Source organism: Opisthocomus hoazin, chromosome W, assembly GCF_030867145.1.
Source record: "Opisthocomus hoazin isolate bOpiHoa1 chromosome W, bOpiHoa1.hap1, whole genome shotgun sequence".
Lineage (NCBI taxonomy): Eukaryota > Metazoa > Chordata > Aves > Opisthocomiformes > Opisthocomidae > Opisthocomus > Opisthocomus hoazin.
The window spans coordinates 25,577,462-25,605,421 of record NC_134453.1 but is presented as its reverse complement, the minus strand read 5'-3'; the positions used below and the strand labels follow the sequence as shown (position 1 = coordinate 25,605,421).

The window sequence follows — 27,960 nt, the reverse complement described above, 5'->3', positions numbered from 1 at the left end:
CACTGACCTTAGGAGAGCACAGTTAAATGGTAGTATCTGATTTAATTTTAAGCTTAAGGCTTTCAAAATGCTGAACTGGAAGTAATTAGATTCTGTGTGTTATACTTGTATCAATAAATATTTAGAAAGTACTCTGCATCTCCTGTGATATGCTAAGTTGCTTCATCCCCCAAATCCTTTGTCACAACAGCAACCAACGTACTGTGATAATTGGGTTACTCTGTTAATCCGCCACAAACTTTTCTCTGAAAAGACTTTTGTTAAGTAGGTTGTATTTGGCTTGGTCATAATGGAGAAACACTCCCTACTTCATAGGGAGTAAGGATTTTCCAAAGACTTTTTATAAATGCAACTTTTAAGGGGCTATTGGGAGTAGACATATATCAATACTCAGCAGTCCCATACACAGATGCAAAGACGTTCCAATTAAAAGGCTTTAGCAACAACAGCAAGCTGTGAAAGAAATAGGACTGCTACCCTCCATTAAATTCTTACTGATGACTCATGACTGACATATTAAACAAAAACATCTGAAAGATCAGGACAACATATATTCTACATTCAGAGAGCTATCTATATAATGTTCAGTACCTATTCAGATAGTACAGACTTTTCAGCGAGATGAAGAAATAGCACCTTAACCTCCCATATTATATAGAAGAAGGAGCACAAGTCATTTTTTACTCAAAAGATACTATCCAGATTTCAGAGAGGCAGATTTTACAGTAAGAAGAGTCTACTACAGTAACTAGAAATGTTTTGCTGTGTTAATTAACAAAGAAAATGGTACAAACAAGATGGTATAAGAGAGAGTTGTTAGGGGGGTATTTTATGCCTAATGCATTAATAGACATTTGCTCAGAAGTTCTGTTAATTAAAGAAACCCTTTAAACTGTGTATTCCACCGAGAAGCTCACAGTTCAGATCGTATTTCAACAGAAACATTTACTAGCAGAATTGTGAAAATAAGAGTAACTACTCAGTTTGGTACTTTTGAAGAAGAAAACATGCTTTAAGAAATGATTTTGAAAAAAATCTTTAAGATTTAATAGTCTTGAGAGAGAAGCTTCATTAGTGCTTTCTGGTTTTAGGTGCCTATTTTTAACCACCTCAATCCCTCAAAGTTTATATCAATGGAAAACAAAAAAATAAAATAAGAAACAAACCAGCATTTTAGTTGTAACTAGAAGTCAAGTATTTCTAGCACTCAGGACTCACATGTTCTCTTCAGCATATTCTCTGTTTCCCCAAAACATGCAAAAACCCACAATGCTAGAGCCAAAGCCACAAGTACAGAACCATAGCAGTGCTCTTACCTGTGTGCTTCCGGAGGTGCTCTTTAAAATGTCCAAAGTGGTCAAACTGCTTATCACAGTACTGGCATACATGTATTTTTTTGCCAGGTCTTTGCTTCTTGCTGGCACCACCTTCATCAAGGTGGTAACAGGTGAGGTGCTGTTTCAAAGCACTCTCTCGTAGGTAGCTTTTATTGCATATGTCACACTTGTAACTCTCAGTAGAGTGTGTTTTCATGTGTTCCTTAAAATGGTAAAACAATTTAAACGAACGGTTACATTTCTCACAGTGGAATAAATTCTTCACATGTGACAGCTGAAGTTCCACGATTTCAATACCTTCTACCTGTTTGCACGAGGGATCAGTTGCACTATCACCTTCTTCTTGGATCTGGCATTTTGTCTCTCCCTGACGATACTTACTGGTGATATCTGCCAAAAGAGCCAAAGCAGATTCATCTGATGTACCCGTTGTCTGTATGTACTTTATAGATTGCTCTGCAGAAGCTACTTCAAGTGTTTCGATGCTGTCATCTTCCACTTCAATTGTCCCCTCAGCAATCTCAACCTCAATTTCAACAGGCTCCGATTCTGCAGATGGCAGTGTTTCTGTGATAACATTAGAGGTTTCAGCTATCTTCCTCTTTTTCAGTTTATTTTTACCTTGTGTTTGATTTGATTCTAAGAGTGATGAATTTTCTTTGTTCCTGCAAAGTATTTGCACAAACATAGTTAAGATCCATAAGCACTGACGTAGCAATTCCTGCCTAATACTGAGCTTCTGCATCCAACACTCTCTAGCTGTTTCTCAAAGAAGCTGAATGATGAACGAACACATGACCTGCATGCATTTCAGAAGCTAATTTGTCCTTAATCTAGAACTCCTTAGAGCTGTAGAATAGTACGGTTAAAACGGTGGAACCTTTGACATAAGGTAAAAGTGTTTTAAATAGCCCCTCATGAATGATATGCACCACCGTATTGGGTTTGCGTGGCAAGGTTTTGGTAGCAGCGGGGGGGGGGGGGCTACAGGGGTGGCTTCTGTGAGAAGCTGCTAGAATCTTCCTCCATGTCCGATAGAGCCAATGTCAGACAGCTCCAGGACCGCTATCCAAAGCTGAGCCAATCAGCGACGGTGGTAGCACCTCTGTGATAACATATTTAAGACGGGGGAAAAAACCTGCGCAATGGAAATTGCAACGGGAGAGAGGAGTGAGACTATGTGAGAGAAACAACTCTGCAGACACCAAGGTCAATGAAGAAGGAGGGGGAGGAGGTGCTCCAGGCGCTGGAGCAGAGATTACCCTGCAGCCCGTGATGAAGACCATGGTGAGGCAGGTTGTCCCCCTGCAGCCCATGGAGGTCCACAGTGGAGCAGATCTCCACCCGCAGCCCGTGAAGGAAACCATGCTGGAGCAGGTGGATGCCCCAAAGAGGCTGTGACCCCGTGGGGAGCCCGCACTGGAGCAGGCTCCTGCCAGGACCTGTGGACTCGTGGAGAGAGAGGAGCCCACTCTGGAGCAGGTTTGCTGGCAGAGCTTGTGACCCTGTGGGGGACCCACACTGGAGCAGCCTGTTCCTGAAGGACTGCACCCTGTGGAAGGGACCCATGCTGGGGCAGTTCATGAAGAGCTGCAGCCCATGGGAAGGACTCATGCTGGAGCAGTTTGTGGAGGACTGTCTCCTGTTGGAGGGACCCCACGCTGGAGCAGGGGAAGAGTGTGAGGAGTCATCCCCCTGAGGAGGAAGGAGCGGCAGAGACAACATAATCCCCATTCCCTGTCCCCCTGCACCACTTGGGGGGAGGAGGTGGAGAAAATCGGGAGTGAAAATGAGCCCAGGAAGAACTGCATTGGAAAAGGGTGAAGCTCCAGAACATCTACAGTACATCGACGACATCATTGCGTGGGGCTATAAAGCATAAGTGTTTTTTGAGAAAGGGAAGAAAATAGTTCAGATCCTTCTGAAAGCCAGTTTCACCATAAAAAGAAGTAAGGTCAAGGAACCTGCACAAGAGATCCAGTTTTTGGGAATAAAATGGCAAGATGGGCGTTGTCAGATCCCAATGGATGTCATCAACAAAATAGCAGCTATGTCTCCACCAACTAGAAAAAAGGAAACACAAGCTTTCTTAGGCATTGCAAGGTTTTGGGGGATGCACATCCCAAATTACAGCCAGATTGTAAGCCCTCTCTATCATGTGACCTGGAAGAAGAATGATTTTGAATGGGGCCCTGAGCAACAACAAGCATTTGAGCTAATTAAACAAGAAATAATTCATACAGTAGTGCTTGGGCCCGTCCGGTCAGGAATTGATGTTAAAAACGTGCTCTACACCGCAGCCGGGCAGAATGGCCCAACCTGCAGTCTCTGGCAGAAAGCACCAGGGGAGACTCGACGTCGACCCCTGGGGTTTTGGAGCCGGGAATACAGAGGATCTGAGGCCTGCTATACTCCAACTGTGAAAGAGATTCTGGCAGCATATGAAGGAGTTGGAGCAGCTTCAGAAGTGGTTGGCATGGAAGCACAGCTCCTCCTAGCACCACAAATGCAGGTGCTGGGCTGGATGTTCAAAGAGAGGGTCCCCTCTATATATCATGCCACTGATGCTACGTGGAGTAATTGGGATGCACTGATCACCCAGCGGGCCCGAATGGGGAACCCCAGTCACCCAGGAATTATGGAAGTAATCATGGACTGGTCAGAATGCAAAGATTTTGGAATATCACCAGAGGAGGAGGTGACTCATGCTGAAGAGGCCCCACTGTATAATGAGCTGCCAGAAAATGAGAAGCAGTGTGCCTTGTGCACGGATGGGTCTTTTCGCATTGTGGGAAAGGTGGAAGGCAGCTGTATGGAGTCCTACATGACAAGTCGCGGAAACTGCCGAGGGAGAAGGTGAGTCGAGCCAGTTTGCAGGGGTGAAAGCCATCCAGCTGGCTTTAGACATTGCCAGTCGAGAGAAGTGGCCAGTGCTCTACCTTTACACCGACTCCTGGATGGTGGCCAATGCCTTGTGGGGGTGGCTGCAGCAATGGAAGAGGAACAACTGGCAGCGCAGAGGCAAACCCATCTGGGCTGCCCCATTGTGGCAAGATATTGCTGCCCGGCTAGAGAAGCTGCTTGTAAAAGTGCGTCACGTGGATGCCCACATCCCTAAGAGTCGGGCCACTGAAGAACATCAAAACAACCAGCAGGGGGATCAGGCTGCCAAGATTGAAGTGGCTCAGGTGGATCTGGACTGGCAACATAAGGGTGAACTATTCATAGCTCGGTGGGCCCATGACACCTCGGGCCACCAAGGAAGAGATGCGACATACAGATGGGCTCGTGACCGAGGGGTGGACTTGACCATGGACACTATTGCACAGGTTATCCATGAATGTGAAACATGTGCTGCAATCAAGCAAGCCAAGTGGGTAAAGCCTCAGTGGTATGGAGGACGATGGCTGAAATATAAATATGGGGGAGCCTGGCACATTCACTATATTACACTCCCATAAACCCACCAAGGCAAGCGCCATGTGCTTACAATGGTGGAGGCCACCACCAGATGGCTGGAAACCTACCCTGTGCCCCATGCCACCTCCCGGAATACCATCCTGGGCCTTGAAAAGCAAGTCCTATGGAGACATGGCACCTCAGAAAGAATTGAGTCAGACAACGGGATTCATTTCTGAAGCAACTTCATGGACACCTGGGCCAAAGAACACAGTATTGAGTGGGTGTACCACATCCCCTACCATGCACCAGCCTCTGGGAAAATCGGATGATACAATGGGCTGCTAAAAACCACTTTGAGGGCAATGGGGGGTGGGACCTTCAAACACAGGGATTCTCATTTAGCAAAAGCCACCTGGTTAGTTAACAGCAGAGGATCTACCCACCAGGCTGGCCCTGCCCTATCGCCCTGTAGAAGGGGATAAAGTCCCTGTAGTGCACATGCGGAATATGTTAGGGAAGACAGTCTGGGTTGGTCCTGCCTCAGGCAAAGTTAATCCTGTCCACAGGATTGCTTTTGCTCAAGGACCTGGGTGCACCTGGTGGGTGATGCGGAAGGATGGGGAAATCCGATGTGTACCTCATAGGGATTTGATTTTGGGTGAGAATAGCCAATAAATTAAATTGTACGATGTTAACTGCTAAATGACCCTGTCACTGTGTGTTATCACTGCTATAGTTGTTCTATGTTATATCAACAGTATTACAGTAAGAATCACCAAAACTAATGAAGGATGGGATTTGATGAAGCGGAGCAAAGCACAGTGGTGATGGGACTGGACCTGGTTTCAGCAACTGGTGCCCAATAAATTCATCAACATCTTCAACCCACAGACCGTGGGCATATTTTTTCTCCCCTGTCCAGTTGAGGAGGGGAGTGATAGAGCGGCTTCGGTGGGCACCTGGCATCCAGCCAGGGTCAACTCACCACAACCACCTACCAAGAAGAAAGGCCGGTTAGCCTAATAACATTTTATCTAAGAAAGAAAGTTTATCTAAGAAACTTGTGAAATTCTGCACTTGGAAAGAAAACTTCCCCAAAGGAAGGAGTTCTTTGGTCTGCCTACTCAGAAATAAGATTCAAATCCTTCCTACGCTATTCACCTCTTAAGCTCTGGAGTGCATGCAATTGTCTGCAGAGCTTACAGCTTGTTAGAAACACTACAGCTGTGACTTCACACAACGATTATTATAACATTTTGTAATTCAGAAAAGCACACAGCTAACAGCTGAGGTAAAAAAAAAGCCACTGGGATGTGGAAAGAGTATTCTAGTTTAATTTTCTGAGCTTAAACACAACCCCCAGCTCTGTTCCTCTTCTCCTTGCACCATAAACACACAACCCCCTTCCTCCAAGATGTCAGGGATAGTATCCCATCTCAGACAGAGCTGAGTGGGCCAATGCTTTCAAGTCACACCCTCATGATTATCCACAGCACTTACATGCTGGAGGTTTTACTACTGATTATCAGTTTCGAAAATGAGTGGTTATCTTCCCCTCAAATCAGACTGACAAGAGTAATTTGTGCTTTTACCTTCCTTTTCAGCCTGATGAATCCTTTTATGTAACCTACTCCCTATCACTTTCAGGTTTTCTAGTAATAGGAGAGATAAGGTTTTTCTCCAATATCTGTATGTCATATGGCAGAGATAAGTGGCTAATGACCTAATGCAGGATACAGCTCATTAAATTGCACCTTACTATATTCAGATACAGGAAGACAGAGCAGCTAAACTTATAGTTTCATCTAGACTGGATTTCTGATGTCTAGAAGGTGACAGTTACTTTGCACATTACTGCAAGGAGCTCCAGGATCACATACCAAAATAATAATCTGCTTAGCAAAGAGGAGACTAATGTCCATGAGCACGTTGTGTGGCTCAGGTGTGAAACTTTGAATGGGGATACACACATACAACACACTGTAATTCAAGGAATAACAGCTGGTTGTTTTCTTTCTAGTCTAGATTATGTGATGTGCAGCTCTGATGCATTACACAAATGGTTAGTTCTATAATAATCTCTAGCTGAACTTTTGGAAGCTTACCCCTTTCAGTCAAAGCTCAGACAGAAGCACTGTACTGCAATTCTTCCCCCTCCTACTGTGGAGGAGAAAACCAAGACTGACAGTGGTACTCACGTTTGTTTTTCTAACCAAAAAAACCCTACCAAAAATAAATTTTTCAAAATCTATGAACAATGGAAATAGCTCTAAGAATAGACTGGCTTGCACATGTGTTTAATAAGCAAAACATTTGTTTCCTTGTAACATAAGAATTACAGCGTTTACTAGCGATGCATAACCAACAAACTGCATAACATTATACAACAGTGGGAAATAATTGCAGGCTGGACAGTTTAGCTTGATGGACTGATCTGAATCCTGGCTCAACAGCTCTACTGGTGTACACAGACTCAAAGTGACACCAACCAGAGCATAATTTTTCAGTTTCAAGTGTCTCTTAAATTTCTCAAGCAGACAGCAAAGGTCTGTTTTATTCCTGAATTAAAAAAGAAAAAAAATTATTTTGGTGATACCGTGCTTAATCTTAATAATGTCAAAAAAGGGTGTTGGTGGGGTTGGAGGGTAGGACTAGAAATGCAAAATACCATCTTTCCTGTTAAAAAAAACCCCAAAACATACTTATTTAGCTCTGCTACCAATCCACATAATAAGCACAGAATAAGTTGATTCAAAAAAACCAACACTGATGTCAAAAACCAAGTTTCCACTGTACCATGTCACGAAGGTTTTGTTTGTTTGTGGGTGTTTTTGTTTTTTTTTTTTAAAGCAGGTGCTTTTAAAACAAAAAAAAAGAACCAAACATTGTTTGGCTACTAGAGGAACTCCGGGTCAATGCCACTCTCCTTAGCTAGTGTGTCTATGGGGAGATAAAGAGTGTCTTGGTTTCGGCTGCCGCCGGCAACAAAAGCGCCACGCGGCCGCCCCTCCCCCCGCCGGCGTGCGGAGGAGAATGAAAAGAAAGAGGCAGAAACTGGTGGGTCGGGATAAGGGCAGTTTAACAGAACAGCAAACAGAGGGAAAACAGGAACAACAACGATACAAATAAGGAGAAAACACAACAACGAACCGTACAACTCAGACAGCCGCTCTCCCGAAACAGGACCGGCGCTGCGCCCCCCCAAGCCGCGAGTGCCTTCCTGCCGCGCCGCGCCGCGCCGCGCCGCCCCCCCCACCGGAACCCCGCGTGACGTCACATGGTATGGAATACCAGGCTCTGTTTGGCCAGGTGGGGTCAGCCCCCACCCCCCGGCTGTGTCCCTTCCTGGATTCCGGTGAAAATTAACCCTGTTCTGGCCAAACCCAGGACAAGAGGAAGCAACAGTCTTTCCTTAGTCTGAACACAAAGACCTTTCAGCAGGTCTAGAAGAGAATGCAAGGATAACCATAATGCTGGGAGGCATTTATTGCCCCTCCCTCTCCTTCATGACAGAAGAACAGTGTAGCATACAGAAGGAGCGAGGACAGCACTTTGTGAAAGGTAAGGAAGAGGAAGAAAAACAGCACGATGGGAATGGCACCTGCTTTTCTCAGGTTGGAGTTTGGTAATGGAGTACAATTCCTCATACTGGATAAAAGGTGCCACAGCAGCATTTGATTAAGTACTGATCACACATAAAACCAATTATAACAATTACATTTGTTCAAGAAGTTTGAGAGATTAATTTTGCAACAAGAAGTTTTAAAATAACTGCCTATTCTCTTGAAAGCAGAAAGTTGCATGAAATCAAAACATCAGCACAAACTTGTTAATGTGGACTAATTACCTGAGAGACATCGTCACTGTACACCCAGCTCTCAGTCAGGTGTGGGCAGTCAGATAGCACAGAGACCTGGTATTAGTTACCACAAAGTCACAGCCCTACAGTGTCTGCAACATTTACCAGCCATGTCACTTGTCATTGAGTTCCAGCCCAAAGAATGCGACGTTCATTTTTTAGCCTTTATAATTCTGACCCATATCTTACAGTAGAAGAGTATACACAAGAGTCCCACACAAGTTTAGGAGGTTCTAGGATAAAGAACAGTACTGCAAATACTGGCAACCAGCTCTCGTAAAAGGATTCTTAAGACTCTACATTTCAGTGTTGGGAAGAAAAAGAGGCTTATGTGTTTACCTGATTTCAAGAGCTTTGATTGCTTCCAACATCTGTAGATACTCAGCTGCTTTCCAAACATCATTTGCTTCTTCCTCACCTTGGACCATTAGTTTTGCTGTATAGGTGAACTCAATTAGGTGACGAAATGCCATGTTACTTACACCTGTTTACAAGCAAGAAAAACAGCCTCTTTTAGCAGTTCCTCAGTCTCATCTATCTGATGAATCTTACACTCTTGCCTGCTCACCATTTTGATCACAGTACTTTGACAGCCAGTCTCGTGAAGACGCCCCCTTGAAAGGCTCATGTTGAAATAAAAAGTCTACTGTAGAAACATGTGAATCTGGAACAACTACAGAGTCATGCCATCACAAAGATAAAAGGAAGGATAAGATGGACAAAAAGCTGTTTGTATAGAATAATAAAAAGTACAAATTTAAACATAAAAATATGACCTCTCTCTCAAGAGACCTCTGAGCAGCAAGCTACCGGAAGCTGAAGTATTGCTCCTTGCCTACCAGGCAAGTATTGCTCCACATCTATCCTGTTCTTGCACGCCAGCCAAGGCATCTTTTTCTTTTTAATTTTTCTTCAGGGGAAGTTTTTTTCCAGTGTCAATAGCTATCTGTATTGGTTTTGGCAGAGACAGAGTTAAATTTCTTCATAGTAGCTTGTATGGGGCTATGTTTTGGATTTGTGCTGAAAATAGCACTGATAACACAGGTATGTTTTAGTTACTGCTGAGCAGTGCTTACACAGAGTCAAGGCCTTTTCTACTCCTCACACTGCCCCACCAGCAAGTAGGTTGGAGGTGCACAAAAGGTTGGGAGGGGACACAGCTGGGACATCTGACCCCAACTGACCAGAGGGATATTCCATGCCATATGACATCATGCTCAGCAATAAAACTGGGGAGGAAGGCGGGCGGAGGGGCCACTACTTGGGGACTGGCTGAGCATCGGTCAGTTGGTGGCAAGCAATTGTTTTCTTTTGCATCACTTGTCTTGGGTTTTATTTTCCTCTCTCTTTGTTGTTTTTTCTCTTCTCCTTACCATTTAAAAAAATATTTAATTATTGAACTGTTTTTATCTCAACCCATGAGTTTGTTTCTCATTTTTACCCTTCGGATTCTCTACCATCCCCCATCCCCATCCCACTGGAGGGGAATGAGCGAGCTTGGCTGTGTGGTGCTTAGTTGCCAGCCAGGGTTAAACCACGACACTACCTCAGAACAACTCAAGAGCTGAGATCTAGAAAGCTAATCGATATGACCAAGCATGCATTTAAGCCCATACCAAGGATACTACATTCATTTTGAGCCTGGGCACACAACTCTGAAGGTTTTTATTTGCATGAATCAGACTACCTTCAATCTCCACCAAGGGCTCCTGAGTGAAATCTTGGAAGAATTTGTAGAAGAACTGGCTACAGGCAGCAAGAACAGCCTTATGAGCTTTGAAATGGTGACCTACAAAAAGAGACAAAAATTTTGGTTTAGGATAACACCTTCCTTACTCATAGTGCAGAATAAGTGCAGATGCAGAGAAGAGAAAGGCTGCAGAACCACCCAGTCTACAAATTTATTTCATCAGCATATAGTCACTTAGTATGTCTCCTTGTAACACGGGATACCACGGCAGCTAGCCTGTCCCATCTCATGCAGACCCTTGCTGACATCATTGACCTTGTTGAAGCTCTGCAACTCAATCAGCTGGAGGACTCACTTACTCCAGAGTGTTTCTCTTTTCAGATATTTAAGTTATGGGAAATTCCCGTGCAAACTTTTTCCTGTATGTCTTGGGCTCAGCTCTCAGGTTTTATCCAAGCTCTCCTTGGTTTTTGCTGCTCTTACATACAGATGTATTTTATCATCACTTCTGCCAGCATAAAGACCCCTTGTCCTATGTTCAGCTGGGATAAGGTTAATTTTCACAAGAAGCCAGGAGGCTGACCCAAACTAGCCAAACAAACAGGGTATTTGATACCATGTGATGTCATGCTCGGTTCTAAGTGGAGGAGCTGGCGGGGGGGGGCGGTAATGGTTGCTTGGGAGTGCGCTGGGCATCGGGTGGTGAGAGAATTGCCCTGTGTATTCCCTTGTTCTGTATATTCTTTTTATCAGTAGTATTGTTGTTACTGTTTGCTTCCTTTGCTGTTCTGTTAAACTGTCCTTATCCGGACCCAAGAGTTTTGCCTTTTTCTTCCAATTCTCCTCCTCACCCCACTGGGGGGAGGGGCAATAGAGCAGCTTTGTGATTCACGGGGCTAAACTATGACACCAAACAAAACAAGGCTCTATGTTAGGGACTGCTTTGATTGTATAAAGCTCAGTGATTGTGATGACAAGGTCAAATGCTTATGGGTAAAGATGAGGGGGAAGACCAACAAGGCAGACATCCTGCTGGGAGTCTGTTACAGACCACCCAGCCAGGATGAAGAGGCAGATGAAGTTTTCTACAAGAGGCTGGCAGGAGCCTCACAATCGCTAGCCCTTGTTCTTGTGGGGGACTTGAACTTACCGGACATCTGCTGGAAATACAACACAGCAGAGAGGAAACAGTCTAGGAGGTTCCTGCAGTGTGTGGAAGATAACTTCCTGATGCAGCTGGTAAATGAGCCTACCAGGGGAGGTACCTTGCTAGACCCGCTGTTTACTAACAGAGAAGGACTGGTGGGAGATGTGGTGGTTGGAGGCTGTCTTGGGCTTAGCGAAAGGATAGAGTTCTTGATTCTTGGTGAAGTAAGGAGGGGGGTCAGCAAAACCACCACCATGGACTTTCAGAGGGCAGACTTTGGCCTGTTCAGGACACTGGTTGAGAGGGTCCCTTGGGAGAGAGTCCTGAAGGGCAAAGAGGTCAAGGAAGGCTGGACATTCTTCAAGGATGAAGTTTTAAAGGCACAGGAGCAGGCTGTCCCCATGTGCTGCAAGACATACCGATGGGGAAGACGACCGGCCTGGCTGAACAGGGAGATCTTGCTGGGACTCAGGAAAAAAAGGACGGTCTACCACCTATGGAAGAAAGGGCAGGCGACTCAAGAGGAGTACAGGGGTCTCATTAGGTCATGCAGAGAAGAAATTAGAAAGGCAAAAGCCCAGACAGAACTCAGGCTGGCCACTGTTGTAAGGGACAACAAAAAATGCTTTTACAAATACATCAACAACAAAAAGAGAGCCAAGGAGAATCTCCATCCTTTATTGGATGCGGGGGGGGGGGGGGGGGGGGGGGAATTGCCACCAAGCACCAAGGATGAGGAAAAGGCTGAGGTACTTAATGTCGCCTTTGTCTCAGTCTTTAATAGTCATACTGGTTATTCCCAGGGTATTCAGCCCCCAGAGCTGGAAGACAAGGATGGAGAGCAGAATAAACCTCCCATAATCCAGGAGGAAGTAGTTAACGACCTGCTATGCCACCTGGACACTCACAAGTCTATGGGGCCAGATGGGATCCACCCAAGAGTGCTGAGGGAGCTGGGGGAGGAGCTGGCCAAGCCACTCTCATCATCTATCAGCAGTCCTGGCTAACAGGGGAGGTCCCAGATGACTGGAGGCTCACCAGTGTAACACCCATCTACAAGAAGGGCCGGAAGGAGGATCCCGGGAACTACAGGCCTCTCAGCCTGACCTCGGTGCCGGGTAAGATCATGGAGCAATTCATCCTGAGTGCGCTCACCAGGCATGTGAATGACAACTAGAGGATCAAGCCCAGCCAGCATGGGTTCATGAAAGGCAGGTCCTGCTTGACCAACCTGATCTCCTTCTATGACCAGGTGACCCGCCTAGTGGATGAAGGAAAGGCTGTGGATGTTGTCTACCTGGACTTCAGTAAAGACTTTGACACTGTTCCCCACAGCATCCTCCTGGAGAAACTAGCTGCCCAAGGTTTGGATGGGTGTACACTTCGCTGGGTAAAAAAACTGTCTGGATGGCTGAGCCCAGAGAGTGGTGGTGAATGGAGTTAAATCCAGTTTGCGGACGGTCACAAGCAGTGTTCCCCAGGGCTCAGATTTGGGGCCAGTGTTGTTTAACATCTTTATCAATGATCTGGATGAGGGGATTGAGTGCTCCCTCAGGAAGTTTGCACATGACACTAAGCTGGGTGGGAGTGTCGATCTGCTTGAGGGTAGAAAGGCTCTGCAGAGCGATCTGGACAGGTTGGATTGATGGGCTGAGGCCAACTGTATGAGTTTTAACAAGGCCAAGTTCAACAAGTCCTGCACTTCTGTCACAACCACCCCATGCAATGCTACAGACTTGGGGAGGAGTGGCTGGAAAGCTGCCCGGCAGAAAAGGACCCAGGGTTGCTGGTCAACAGCCAGCTGAACATGAGCCAGCAGTGTGCCCAGGTGGCCAAGAAGGCCAATGGCATCCTGGCTGCTATCAGGAATAGTGTGGCAAGCAGGAGTAGGGAAGTGATCGTGCCCCTGTACTCGGCACTGGTGAGGCCGCACCTGGAGTATTGTGTTCAGGCTTGGGCCCCTCACTACAAGAAGGACACTGAGATGCTGGAGTGTGTCCAAAGAAGAGCAACAAGGCTGGTGAAGGGTCTAGAGCACAAGTCTTACGAGGAGCGCCTGAGGGAACTGGGATTGTTTAGTCTGGAGAAGAGGAGGGTGAGGGGAGACCTTATCGCTCTCTACAACTACCTGAAAGGAGGTTGTAGTGAGACAGGTGTTGGTCTCTTCTCACAACTAACTAGCGATAGGACGAGAGGAAATGGCCTCAAGTTGCATCAGGGGAGGTTTAGATGCGATATTAGGAAAAATTTCTTTACCGAAAGAGTGGTCAGGCATTGGAATGGGCTGCCCATGGAAGTGGTGGAGTCACCATTCCTGGAGGTGTTTAATAAAACGTGTAGATGTGGCACTTCGGGACATGGTTTAGCAGGCATGGTGGTGTTGGGTGGATGGTTGGACTTGATGATCTTAGAGGTCTTTTCCAACCTTAATGATGCTATGATTCCCACCCCACCCCACTTGGGGTGCTATGATTCCCTCCCCACCCCACTTGGGGGAGGGACAATAGAGCGACCGCGTGGTCCTTTGTTGCCAGCCAGGGCCAAACCACGACACCCCTGCAGAACAGAAGTAGTTCTGCTCTGTTCTTCCTGTTTTCCAGACTGCGTATTCCCCATCACTGTGTTGCCTTCTCCCTGGTGCAGGCATGAAAATTCATAAGGCTCCATGGGACAGAGGTAAGAGAAGCAACATGGATTAGAACTACACTGCTGCACAAGAAATCAGTTTTGAGCTCAACACATAGATTTGGTAATACTAGAGCAGGAACAAACATTGAGGATAATGCTTGCACAAAACTTGTCAGTGAAACTACGGTGATTCCAGAAGAGTAATTTTTTCTTCATTCGCTTATTTTTTCAAGTCCAGGCTCTATAGGACCCTTTTCCTTCTGAGATTCTTGCTATCCTTTTAAGGATCAGGTAGTACTCCTTTAGCTAGGTCTGTCCTAGTAGACACTGCGTACCTTCCTAAAAATGCTCATCCACTCAAAGACAAGCTGGCAGATGTCATTGCTGAGCCACTCTCCATCATCTTTGAAAGGTCCTGGAGGACAGGAGAGGTGCCCGAGGACTGGAGAAAGGCCAATGTCACTCCAATCTTCCAAAAGGGCAAGAAGGAGGACCCAGGGAACTACAGGCCGGTCAGCCTCACCTACATCCCAGGAAAGGTGATGGAGCAGCTCATTCTAGAGGTCATCATTAAGCAAGCGAAGGAAAAGAAGGTTATCAGGAGTAGTCAGCATGGATTCACCAAGGGGAAATCATGCCTGACCAATCTGATAGCTTCCTACGATGGCATGACTGGCTGGGTAGATGAAGGGAGAGCCGTGGATGTTGTCTACCTCGACTTCAGCAAGGCTTTTGACACTGTCTCCCATAACATCCTCCTAGTGAAGCTCAGGAAATGTGGGCTGGACGAGTGGACAGTGAGGTGGACTGAGAACTGGCTGAATGGCAGAACTCAGAGGGTTGTCATTAGGGGTGCTGAGTCTAGTTGGAGGCCGGTAACTAGCGGTGTCCCCCAAGGGTCAGTACTGGGCCCAGTCTTATTCAACTTCTTCATCAACGACCTGGATGAAGAGTTAGAGTGTACCCTCAGCAAGTTTGCTGATGACACAAAACTGGGAGGAGTGGTGGATACACCGGAAGGCTGTGCTGCCATTCAGTGAGACTTGGATAGGCAGGAGAGTTGGGCAGAGAGGAACCTGATGAAATTCAACAAGGGCAAGTGCAGGGTCCTGCACCTGGGGAGGAACAACCCCATGCACCAGTACAGGCTTGGGGCTGACCTGCTGGAGAGAAGCTCTGCAGAGAGGGACCTGGGTGTCCTGGTGGATGACAAGCTAACCATGAGTCAGCAGTGTGCCCTGGTTGCCAAGAAGACCAATGGGATCCTGGGGTGCATTAGGAGGAGTGTGGCCAGCAGGTCGAGGGAGGTTCTTCTCCCCCTCTACTCTGCCCTAGTGAGGACCCATCTGGAGTACTGCATCCAGTTTTGGGCTCCTCAATTCAAGAAAGATGAGGAGCTACTGGAGAGAGTCCAGCAGAGGACTACAAAGATGATTAGGGGACTGGAGCATCTCTCCTACGAGGAAAGGCTGAGGGAGCTGGGCTTGTTCAGCCTGAGGAAGAGAAGGCTGAAAGGGGACCTTATAAATGCTTGTAAATATCTGAAGGGTGGGTGTCAGGAGGATGGGGCCAGGCTCTTTTCAGTGGTGCCCAGTGACAGGACAAGGGGCAATGGGCACAAATTGAAGCACAGGAAGTTCCACCTGAACATGAGGAAGAACTTCTTCCCTCTGAGGGTGACGGAGCCCTGGAACAGGCTGCCCAGAGAGACTGTGGATTCTCCTTCTCTGGAGATATTCAAGACCCAACTGGACGCGGTCCTGTGCAGCCTGCCGTAGAAGACCCTGCTTCGGCAGGTGGGTTGGACTAGATGACCCACAGAGGTCCCTTCCAACCCCTAACATTCTGTGATTCCGTGACGTGTTTGGAATAAGAAGCAATCTTAGGTGATCTATCGGACACCACCTTTTCTAATGCGATAATAAGCACTTAGATCTCCATCTTCCTTTTAAACTAATACTTATGTCTTCAGAACACATAGAAAAAGAGAAGTAAGCTGTTGTACCCTATTGCCCAAGGACAAATCATGCCTGACCAACTTGGTATCCTTCTATGATGGGGTTACAGCATTGGTGGACAAAGGGCGGGCAACTGACATCGTCTCCCTGGACTTGTGTAAGGCATTTGACACGGTCCCGCTTGATGTCCTTGTCTCTAAATTGGAAGGACATGGATTTGACAGATGGACCACTCGTTGGATAAGGACCTGGCTCAATGGACGCACTCAAAGAGTTGCAGTCAACGGCTCGATGTCCAGGTGGAGACCAGTGACAAGTGGTGTGCCTCAGGGGTCGGTACTGGGGCCGGTGCTGTTTAATATCTCTGTTGGCAACATGGACAGTGGGACTGAGTGCACCCTCAGCAAGTTTGCCGACGACACCAAGCTGTGTGGTGTGGTTGACACGCTGGAGGGAAGGGATGCCATTCAGAGGGACCTTGACAGGCTGGAGAGGTGGGCCTGCGTGAACGGCATGAAGTTCAACGAGGCCAAATGCAAGGTCCTGCACATGGGTTGGGGCAATCCCAAGCACAAGTACTGGCTGGGCAGAGAGTGGCTCGAGAGCAGCCCTGAGGAGAAGGACTTGGGGGTACTGGTGGATGAGAAGCTCAACATGAGCTGGCAATGTGCGCTTGCAGCCCAGAAAGCCAACCGCATCCTGGGCTGCATCAAAAGAAGCATGGCCAGCAGGTCGAGGGAGGTGATTCTGCCCTTTTACTCTGCTCTGGTGAGACCCCACCTGGAGTACTGCATCCAGCTCTGGAGCCCCCAACATAAGAAGGACATGGATGTGTTGGAGCGGGTCCAGAGGAGGGCCACGAAGATGATCAGAGGGCTGGAGTACCTCTCCTATGAGGACAGGCTGAGGGAGTTGGGGCTGTTCAGCCTGGAGAAGAGAAGGCTCCGGGGTGACCTTATTGCAGCCTTCCAGTACCTGAAGGGGGCCTACAGGAAGGATGGAGAGGGACTTTACACAAGGGTGCGTAGTGATAGGACAAGGGGGAATGGCTGTAAACTAAAAGAGGGCACATTTAGATTAGATATTAGGAAGAAATTCTTCACCATGAGGGTGGTGAAACACTGGAACAGGTTGCCCAGAGAAGCTGTGGATGCCCCCTCCCTGGCAGTGTTCAAGGCCAGGTTGCATGGAGCTCTGAGCAACCTGGTCTAGTGGAAGATGTCCCTGCTCATGGCAGCGGGGTTGGAACCAGATGATCACAGAATCACAGAATGGTAGGGGTTGGAAGGGACCTCTGTGGGTCATCTAGTCCAACCCTCCTGCCGAAGCAGGGTCACCTACAGCAGGCTGCACAGGACCTTGTCCAGGCGGGTCTTGAATATCTCCAGAGAAGGAGACTCCACAACCTCCCTGGGCAGCCTGTTCAAGGGCTCCGTCACCCTCAGAGTGAAGAAGTTCTTCGTCATGTTTAGACGGAACTTCCTATGCTTAAGTTTGTGCCCATTGCCCCTTGTCCTGTCACTGGGCACTACTGAAAAGAGTTTGGCCCCATCCTCCTGACACCCACCCTTCAGATATTTATAAGCATTTATTAGGTCCCCTCTCAGCCTTCTCTTCTTCAGGCTGAAGAAGCCCAGCTCCCTCAGCCTCTCCTCATAGGAGAGATGCTCCAGTCCCCTCACCATCCTTGTAGCCCTCCGCTGGACTCTCTCCAGTAGCTCTTCATCTTTCTTGAACTGGGGAGCCCAGAACTGGACACAGTACTCCACATGGGGCCTCACTAGGGCAGTGTAGAGGAGGAGGAGAACCTCCCTCGACCTACTGGCCACACTCCTCCTAATGCACCCCAGGATCCCATTGGCTTTCTTGGCAGCCAGGGCACACTGCTGGCTCATGGTTAACCTGTCGTCCACCAGGACACCCAGGTCCCTCTCCACAGAGCTGCTCTCCAGCAGGTCCGCCCCAAGTCTGTACTGGTGCATGGGGTTGTTCCTCCCCAGGTGCAGGACCCTGCACTTGCCCTTGTTGAACCTCATCAGGTTCCTCTCTGCCCAACTCTCCAGCCTGTCCAGGTCACGCTGAATGGCAGCACAGCCTTCCGGTGTATCCACCACACCTCCCAGTTTTGTGTCATCAGCAAACTTGCTGAGGGTACACTCTAACTCTTCATCCAGGTCATTGATGAAGAAGTTGAATAAGACTGGGCCCAGTACTGACCCCTGGGGGACACCACTAGTTACAGGCCTCCAACTAGACTCAGCACCCCTAATGACAACCCTCTGAGCTCTGCCATTCAGCCAGTTCTCAATCCACCTCACCGTCCACTCGTCCAGCCCACACTTCCTGAGCTTCCCTAGGAGGATGTTATGGGAGACAGTGTCAAAAGCCTTGCTGAAGTCGAGGTAGACAACATCCACGGCTCTCCCTTCATCTACCCAGCCAGTCATGCCATCGTAGAAAGCTATCAGATTGGTCAGGCATGATTTCCCCTTGGTGAATCCATGCTGACTACTCCTGATAACCTTCTTTTCCTCCGCTTGCTTGATGATGGCCTCTAGAATGAGCTGCTCCATCACCTTTCCTGGGATGTAGGTGAGGCTGACCGGCCTGTAGTTCCCTGGGTCCTCCTTCCTGCCCTTTTGGAAGATTGGAGTGACATTGGCTTTTCTCCAGTCCTCGGGCACCTCTCCTGTCCTCTAGGACCTCTCAAAGATGATGGAGAGTGGCTCAGCAATGACATCCGCCAGCTCTCTCAGCACTCGTGGGTGCATTCCATCGGGGCCCATGGATTTGTGGGCGTCCAGATTGCTTAAGTGATCCCTCACACAGTTCTCCTCGACCAAGGGAAAGTCATCCTCTCTGTGGGCTTCTTCTCTTACCTCCGGGGCCTGGGATTCCTGAGGGCCAGTCTTGGCACTGAAGACTAAAGCAAAGAAGGCATTCAGTAGCTCTGCCTTCTCCGCATCCTCCGTCACCAGGACACCCGCCTCATTCAGCAGCGGCCCCACATTGTCCCTAGCCTTCCTTTTGCTGCTGATGTAGTTGAAGAAGCCCTTCTTGTTGTTTTTGACATCCCTTGCCAGCTTCAATTCCAGGTGGGCTTTGGCCTTCCTCGTCGCATCCCTGCATGCTCTGACCACATTCCTGTACTCTTCCCAAGTGGCCTGCCCCTCTTTCCACATTCCATGGACCTTTCTCTTTAAGGTCCCTTCCAACCCTTACCATTCAATGATTCTACGATTTTAACTATATATTAAAATAGTAGGCAGATACCAGAGAAGCAAGAAGGCAATCTTGTTTAAAAAAAAAAAAAGCTTGAAATAATCAACCAATGTTTTTATAAGCTCTCTGCATGCAAACAGTTAGCTCAAGTTAGGGAAAGATATTTTTACAATGTTTTGGAAATCCTTAGACGACACTTTAAATATAGTACAGCAGTTTCAAAGTGGGCTTCTATCTGCGAATATTTAGCCCCTTGTTTGGAAAAGCAGAAGCAAAATTATTAATCACTGCTGGAGACTCTGTTCAGCCCAAGATTTTAAATGAAACTCTGCAAGCAACTCGCACACCAATACAGAACCAAGAATTTGTTAGCAACCCAGTTTGACAGCTGACTTGTGACAAACCCAACAGCTTCCCAGCACAGCTTTCAGAGTTCTCTGTGTACCAGCTGGTTCTTGGGCCTATACATACCATCGACAATCAGAGTGATATCCGTAAACTGGTCCTGCTCACGTTGTTCATTCAGTCTATCCAAAATAACTTTATAGTGTTCAGGGAATTCCTGGATACATTCCATCATTTCTTTGTCTTCCATGGCAAAAGGACTAGTCTGCAAAAGATGTGGTAGGACAGTAAGTATACTGCGCCACTCAGTAAATACTATGCACAGTCAGGTTAGTATACAAACATGAACTAACTAGCACTTTTCAGGGACTACAAAACCAATAGAAATACCAAACTGTCTTGGTAACAGGTTTATCTGATTTTAGCTGACAGGTAGGAAACATTAGGGTTAATGAAGTGGAGTATGACTCTATTTATACACATGAAAAACAGTCAAAGTGGGTAAGTGCATTTCTTTATTATACAGATATTTAGCAGGGACCCATCTCCCTCAAAGCAAATACTGCAGGGATGCAACATCTCCACAGCTAACTACTCTAAAACATCTCAGCAGCATAATGTCAGAATCTTTATAAAGTTACTTCTTGTAATTCTACCAATCCACTTGGTGGAAGAACAGTTCTGAAAATTTTCATACTTCAGTCACATTTTGTATCTAGTGAACACAAGATGTTTACTTCCTTTAAATAAGGATATAAAAAAGCAACACTTTTCAGCTTCTGAGTACATAGGAGTTGCCAGGGATTGAATGTGTTGTCACACCCAAGAGCAGAGCTGCTTATTCACCCACCTTTCTTACACTTCTCCCCCTGCGAGGCGAAATACTCTTTGCCAACCTTTTGAAAGAGACATGTAGGCTTGTAATCTGATGGCTCTTCCTCCCTTACTTATACAACAAACATAGCTGGGGGTGGGAGTTGCAGAGGTTCTCAAACCTGAAGAGGTTTAGCAGAACTTTGTGCCTGTGGATGAGACACACATGTTAGTGTGCTGCTTATGCAAAAGAATTTCTGGAGAGAGTCCAAGTCTTTCAATGAAAGCATTTCACTAATTAACTCCCAGCAAAATGACTTCAGATCTGTGCAACAGCACTCATCTTCAACTTCCATTCACGTGGTTCTCGCACTGAGGATGTCATAGAAAATGTAAAAACATTTCAAAGTCACTTTAATACAGAAACTTTGTATCTTTTCACAGTCTAACTCACTTTGAAGAACACATGGTTTCTGAGAGAAGACAGTGATTAGGCTTGAATGAGTCTTAAAGGAATTTGAGACATACCCTTCACTATATTGTTATACTTAGTATGGACAAAAGACAGTGTTTTGGTTTGGCCTAGATAAATGCCAGGTGCCCACCAAAACCGCTCTATCACTCCCCCTCCTCAACTGGACAGGGAAGAGGAAATATGATGAAAGGCTCGAGGGTCGAGATAAGGACAGGGAGAGATCGCTCACCAATTAATGTCATGGGCAAAACAGATTGAACGTGGGGAGAAAAGGGAGTTTAATTTATCGCCAATCAAATCAGAGTAGGATAATGAGAAATAAATCCAGATCTTAAAACACCTTCCCCCCACCCCTCCCTTTTTCCCGGGCTCAACTTCACTCCTGTTTCTTTACCTCTTCCCCCTGAGTGGTGCAGGAGGACAGGGAATGGGGGTTACAGTCAGTTCATCACTCGTTGTCTCTGCCACTCCTTCCTCCTCAGGGGGAGGACTCCTCACACTCTGCCCCTGCTCCAGCGTGAGGTCCCTCTCACGGGAGACAGTTCTCCACAAACTTCTCCAGCATGAGTCCTTCCCACGGCCTGCAGCTCTTCATGAACTGCCCCAGCATGGGTCCCTTCCACAGGGTGCAGTCCTTCAGGAACAGGCTGCTCCAACATGGGTCCCCCATGGGGTCACAAGTCCTGCCAGCAAACCTGCTCCAGCGCGGGCTCCCCATGGGGTCACAGACTCCTTCAGGCATCCACCTGCTCCAGCGTGGGGTCCTTTCCATGGGATACAGGTGGATATCTTCTCCACCGTGGACCTCCATGGACTGCAGGGGGACAGCCTGCCTCACCATGGTCTTCACCACAAGCTGCAGGGGAAAACTCTGTGCTCTGGCGCCTGCAGCACCTCCCCCCCCTCCTTCTTCACTGTCCTTGGTGTCTGCAGAGTTGTTTCACATCGTCTCACTCCTCTCTCTCGACTTCCTTTTTCTCCCCGCAGTTTTTTTCCCCTTCTTAAATAGGTTATCACAGAGGCACTACCATCATCACTGATTGGCTTGGCCTTGGCCAGCGGCGGGTCCGTCTTAGAGCCAGCTGGCACTGGCTTTATCAGATATGGGGGAAGCTTCTAGCAGCTTCTCACAGAAGCCACCCCTATAGCCCCCCCACTACCAAAACCTTGCAATGCAAACCCATAACAGACAAAGTCAGGAGAGCAGCTAGTATCAAACCAGACATTGAATATAGAGATGAAAAATTCTGGTGCGGCAAAGAAGCAGTTATCTTCAGAGTGCTAGAAGCAGGTGTTCCTTAACTTCTGGTGCAGATATTTGTGTGCAATTGGAATTGGAAAATCCTGAGCACAAAGATGTTCCTTATGTGTATGTCTTGGTTTCGGCTGCCGCCGGCAACAAAAGCGCCACGCGACCGCCCCTCCCCCCACCGGCGTGCGGAGGAGAATGAAAAGAAACAGGCAGAAACCGGTGGGTCGGGATAAGGGCAGTTTAACAGAACAGCAAACAGAGGGAACAGGAACAACAACGATACAGATAAGGAGAAAACACAACAACGAACCGCACGACCCAGACAGCCGCTCTTCCGAACAGGACCAGCGCCGCGCCCCCCGAAGCCGCGAGAGCGTTCCCGCCGCGCCCCCCCCCCCCACCGGAACCCAGCTTGACGTCACATGGTATGGAATACCGGGCTCTGTCTGGCCAGGTGGGGTCAGCCCCCACCCCCCGGCTGTGCCCTTTCCTGGAGTCCGGTGAAAATTAACCCTGTCCTGGCCAAACCCAGGACAGTGTACTAACCACATCTGAGCTGATGCCACCATGCTTGCTAACTCCCCTGTGCAGCTGTGTAAATTCTACCTCACTTCCAACAAACACACATACTGGTATACGGGGTTCAACAGAAGTAGAGAGGAGAAGAATTTCCTGGTTATGATAAAAGCAAAGTTATTTTCTTATGACTAACAGACATCAAGTAAAGCAAATCGTGGAATTCCTATTTTTACCACAAAACACACTCTTTCTTGCATCTCAGAAAAAATGACCCACAGAGAAGTCAATTTGCCAAGAGCATGAAAAAAGAAAAGCAGAAGCAACTGCTTATGGAAGTCTAGTTCTATCCACTGTCACTGCTTTGCCAAGCAGATGCTGAAATACATATCAGGATCTTGTGAGGGCAAGGGGGAAGGTGAGGTTAAAGGGAGAGAACGCTGCTGCTGCCTTCACCTCATATATAATGATGGGTATAAGACATATGACCAGCAGCTCCTGCCTTTCGTCCACCATCTGGTATTCCACATAAAGTCTCATGTGGGAAGTTGTCAGCTGTTTACTTCACTGTTTAATTCTTCTTGCCCATTTTTGACACATCATACAAGGATAGATGACTTGCAGTTAAAAGTGTAATTCCCTAAAAGTTAAACCAAATAAAATTTTGACCCCCAAAATCTAACGATTTCCACCTACCCAAAATTTACTTCCAAATTGCATGTTTGTAGGAAGATCTTACAAAAAAAAAACCCCTCAAAATAACAGAGCAAGCCCCATCCAAAATCTAAGAAATTTGAAAAAGTTTTAGTCTTTCTCAGAACACTAAAAATCATTAATAAGAAAACAACAACTTATTATAGGCAATTTATTGTCCTGAATTAACACAAAACTAGTAAAAAAGTGTGAATTTATCACATAACTAAATACAGCTGCAGCATTCACTGAATATTCTCATTTTAAACTCAGTGATATTGCAGAAAAAAGCCCAACAGAACAGCATATGTTCAAAGAGAGCATGACTACTTTGGAGCAAGAATCACAGAATGGTAGGGGTTGGAAGGGACCTGTGTGGGTCATCTAGTCCAACCCCCCTGCCGAAGCAGGGACACCTAGAGCAAGTTGCACAGGACCTTGTCCAGGCGGGTCTTGAATATCAGTGGTATGGAGGACGATGGCTGAAATATAAATATGGGGAGGCCTGGCACATTCACTATATTACACTCCCATAAACCCACCAAGGCAAGCGCCATGTGCTTACAATGGTGGAGGCCACCACCAGATGGCTGGAAACCTACCCTGCGCCCCATGCCACCGCCCAGAATACCATCCTGGGCCTTGAAAAGCAAGTCCTATGGAGACATGGCACCTCAGAAAGAATTGAGTCAGACAACGGGATTCATTTCTGAAGCAACTTCATGGACACCTGGGCCAAAGAACACAGTATTGAGTGGGTGTACCACATCCCCTACCATGCACCAGCCTCTGGGAAAATCGGATGATACAATGGGCTGCTAAAAACTACTCTGAGAGCAATGGGGGGGTGGGACCTTCAAACACAGGGATTCTCATTTAGCAAAAGCCACCTGGTTAGTTAACACCAGAGGATCCATCCACCAGGCTGGCCCTGCCCTATCGCCCTGTAGAAGGGGATAAAGTCCCTGTAGTGCACATGAGGAATATCACAGAATCACAGAATGGTAGGGGTTGGAAGGGACCTCTGTGGGTCATCTAGTCCAACCCTCCTGCCGAAGCAGGGTCACCTACAGCAGGCTGCTCAGGACCTTGTCCAGGCGGGTCTTGAATATCTCCAGAGAAGGAGACTCCACAACCTCCCTGGGCAGCCTGTTCAAGGGCTCCGTCACCCTCAGAGTGAAGAAGTTCTTCCTCATGTTCAGACGGATCTTCCTGTGCTTAAGTTTGTGCCCATTGCCCCTTGTCCTGTCACTGGGCACCACTGAAAAGAGCTTGGCCCCATCCTCCTGACACCCACCCTTCAGATATTTATAAGCATTTATTAGGTCCCCTCGCAGCCTTCTCTTCTTCAGGCTAAACAAGCCCAGCTCCCTCAGCCTCTCCTCGTAGGAGAGATGCTCCAGTCCCCTCACCATCCTCGTGGCCCTCCGCTGCACTCTCTCCAGTAGCTCTTCATCTTTCTTGAACTGGGGAGCCCAGAACTGGATGCAGTACTCCACATGGGGCCTCACTAGGGCAGTGTAGAGGAGGAGGAGAACCTCCCTCGACCTGCTGGCCACACTCCTCCTAATGCACCCCAGGATACCATTGGTCTTCTTGGCAACCAGGGCACCCTGCTGACTCATGGTTAACCTGTCATCCACCAGCACTCCCAGGTCCCTCTCTGCAGAGCTGCTCTCCAGCAGGTCAGCCCCAAGCCTGTACTGGTGCATGGGGTTTTTCCTCCCCAGGTGCAGGAACCCACACTTGCCCCTCCTCTCCGCCCAACTTTCCAGCCTGTCCAGGTCTCACTGAATGGCAGCACAGCCTTCTGGTGTATCAGCCACTCCTCCCAGTTTTGTGTCATCAGCAAACTTGAAGTGAAAGGCACAGTCCTCAGAGAAAAACCAAGAAGCCAAGGAAGGCAGACAGAAGTGATTCAAGTTGACTCTTACATGCACGGTCATTGATGAGTGATGGAAACTAGACTAATTCAGTTATTTGCCTGGATTTTCTTGGAAGATGAATACTAACTTAACCTTATCAACTTCTGACAGTGGACGCATCTCAAATGATATACATGCAATTTTCAGATCTGTTCTTATAAATCTACCTCAATGAAGCCATCTTATTATTTCCATACTCCTGGACTTCAACAGGAACTCCTCTTATTTTAGGCAGTAGACATTTGTTTTCTTTGCCTACATGGATCATACACAAATGCAGGCAGGCAGAGCAGAGTTATGGCAATTCAGACAACATGGATCAGCAGACTGAGCACTGGCCAAACCACTGCCATCTTGTTGTAGCCATCTCAGGAAAGGAGAATGAGAGGTGCTTGGTGGGTAACAGCAGTGGTTGCTTCAAGATAAACACGTATGTGAGAACTTCTTGTGCACTTTGCTATATATTTTTCTTCAAAAATAACAACCGCAGAGCAAGGATGCGAGCCAACCCCTCAGTCCTCTCTCAGCCACAGACAAAGCCTCGCTCCCACTAAGGCAGAGGCAGCCCAGGCACTCACGCCCTACCGAGCCGAGCACAGCACACGCTGTGTGCCGTACTGCCAAGGGGCAGGAGAGGCCTCTCACTGCCCATAGCGGCTGCAAAGCAGCACCACAACCTGCCACTAGTGCCCCTTGCAATCCCCACCAGCCCAAGGCTCCGCAGAGCTCTCATAGGTGAGGCGAGGCCCTGCCCCGCCGGAGCTCCTCTCGGCCGCGCGCGCCGCCTCCAAGCTTCAGCCCGCGCACCCAGTAGTCAGTCGCAGCCTCCCGCACCCCAGCCGCAGCCCCATTGGCGGACACTGATGGCAGTCAGCGTGACCCCTGCCAGTCGTAAGGCAGCGGCAGAGCCCGCCCCAGGCGGAGAAGCCAATGAGCGCCCGCCGAGTGCCAGGAGCGGGAGAAGGTGGAAGGCCTAGCCAGCGCCGAGTGCCCGCCGGGCATGGGCGCTCTGAGAACGGCGCGGGCGACCGTCAGCAGACGCGAGTATCCCACGAGGGCGCCCCCGAGGAGAGGACCCGACCGGTGCCGGCCCGAGCCATGCGTTTAGCAGTATCACCGCCTCGTTAGTCGTTATTACGTCATCAAAACGCGCATTAAATCGATCCTTTTTCAATTCCCGGCCGAGTCGCGGCCCGGTCCTCCGCGGGATGGGGAGGCGGTTCCGCTAGGTACTCACCGCGAGGAGCCCCTCGCCCTCTGCCGCACTCGCTCCGGCGTTACCGCTTCCTGCTCCCCAGCACGTTGAAAAGCGGGGCAGGCGTTGGCCAGTCGTGACTCGCATTCCCGGCCTGCACCACGCGGCAGAAGTGACGGCAGAGTCACCTTTCACACGACAGGGGGCGCAGTTTGACTGCTCGGTGCACTCTGGGGGGAGGGGGGGTGGCGGGGAGCGGCCGTTGAGGGTGGGCGGTGTCACCGTCGCGATGAGGAGCTGCAGCCGGGGCGGGCCGTGGAGCCCAGCGGGGTGGGCAGCCTGCCTCGCTCCCTTCCCACAGGGCTGGCATACCCCCGTGCCGCCGGCGCTCCCTGCAGAGCGGGAATTTGTGCAGTCCTAGCCCAAAGCTGCGGCGGTCGCCCTACTCCGCCAGGAAGGACGGTGGGCGGGGGAGCGGTCGGTGGCGGCTGCCTGGTGCCCCGTCGGAGGGTGGTGTGGCAGCGGGGAGGTGGCCACAGCTGTTCCGCCCCTGGGAGGGGCACTCCTGCTTTCTGGACATGAAAGAAAAATGCAATTAAATTCACCATTAAGATAAGATTAAACACCGTCGTTTTTCCCAGACCTCAAGTCTGTGCGTTCACCAGTTTCATAAATAAACCAACAAGTCCGTGCGAATTGCCCTTGTAACAAAGTGTCAGCAATATTTGACTGCCCTTACTGTGTTATGGAAATTAGACACGCCAACATAACAGGGTTTGATACCTGTGAATGTAGCAAATGTAACAGATGTAGCAGATGTAGATAAAAGTTATCACTTTAGGTCGTCAGAATCATTGCACAACCAAAGCAAGTCTTGGTTCTTTGTGAATATTTGGGAAGGTTGTAAGATAAGAGACTCCTGAATAGGCAGCTCGGCCTTGTGAGAGCAGATGCGTGGAACTACAGAGATAAGGAGGCTGCAAGATGACCTTAAGACTGGAACGAAGCAACCTTGAAAGACATGGTAGACGTGATCTTAGAACTGAGTTTGCGCAGAAGCAAAGGGCAACCAGCGGACACTGTGATGAAGAGTATGAGCCTTCATCTGAAGACCCTCAACGACCACCCAGAAGCGCCAACAGACATGTGTGAGGCACATTAGCATATACTAATGAGTTTTTGGAAAAATCATGAATATGATAAGCATTTCTCGGAAATGTAATGAATATGTATATTAACATAGCATAAATACCTACTAATTGTGTCTTTTCGGCACGCACATTTGGGCAGAGCTATCCCCTGTGCATCCAGCGCTGCAGTAAAGAATGCCTGCTTTCTAAAACTCCAAACTTCAGTTTTAGAGAGTGAGTTATTTTGCTGCTTTCTGGTAACACAACAAAGAAATCCCTGGGCAATTATACACTTACAATCTAAATTCCCCACGCCTCATGCAACAGTTTGGACTGGCATTAATATTAGGGTCTGGGGTCTTCCCATTCTTCA

At 48.2% G+C, this 27,960-nt stretch overlaps 1 protein-coding gene across 1 annotated transcript in view; it reads right to left on the bottom strand.

Moving 5' to 3' along the window:
- The window catches only part of LOC142365580 (zinc finger protein 131-like), a 42,174-nt gene extending 15,298 nt beyond the window's left edge, over window positions 1-26,876 (bottom strand). Inside the window, exons 1-6 of the mRNA XM_075446477.1 lie at window positions 26,500-26,876; window positions 20,439-20,610; window positions 19,715-19,853; window positions 10,286-10,387; window positions 8,938-9,082; window positions 1,317-2,002 (exon numbers count right to left, since the gene is read on the bottom strand). Of these exons, the coding sequence (XP_075302592.1) occupies window positions 1,317-2,002; window positions 8,938-9,082; window positions 10,286-10,387; window positions 19,715-19,838 (1,057 nt within the window). The 5' untranslated portion in view covers window positions 19,839-19,853; window positions 20,439-20,610; window positions 26,500-26,876. The remainder of the gene's footprint in view (window positions 1-1,316; window positions 2,003-8,937; window positions 9,083-10,285; window positions 10,388-19,714; window positions 19,854-20,438; window positions 20,611-26,499) is intronic.
- Between the last annotated feature and the right edge of the window lie 1,084 nt (window positions 26,877-27,960).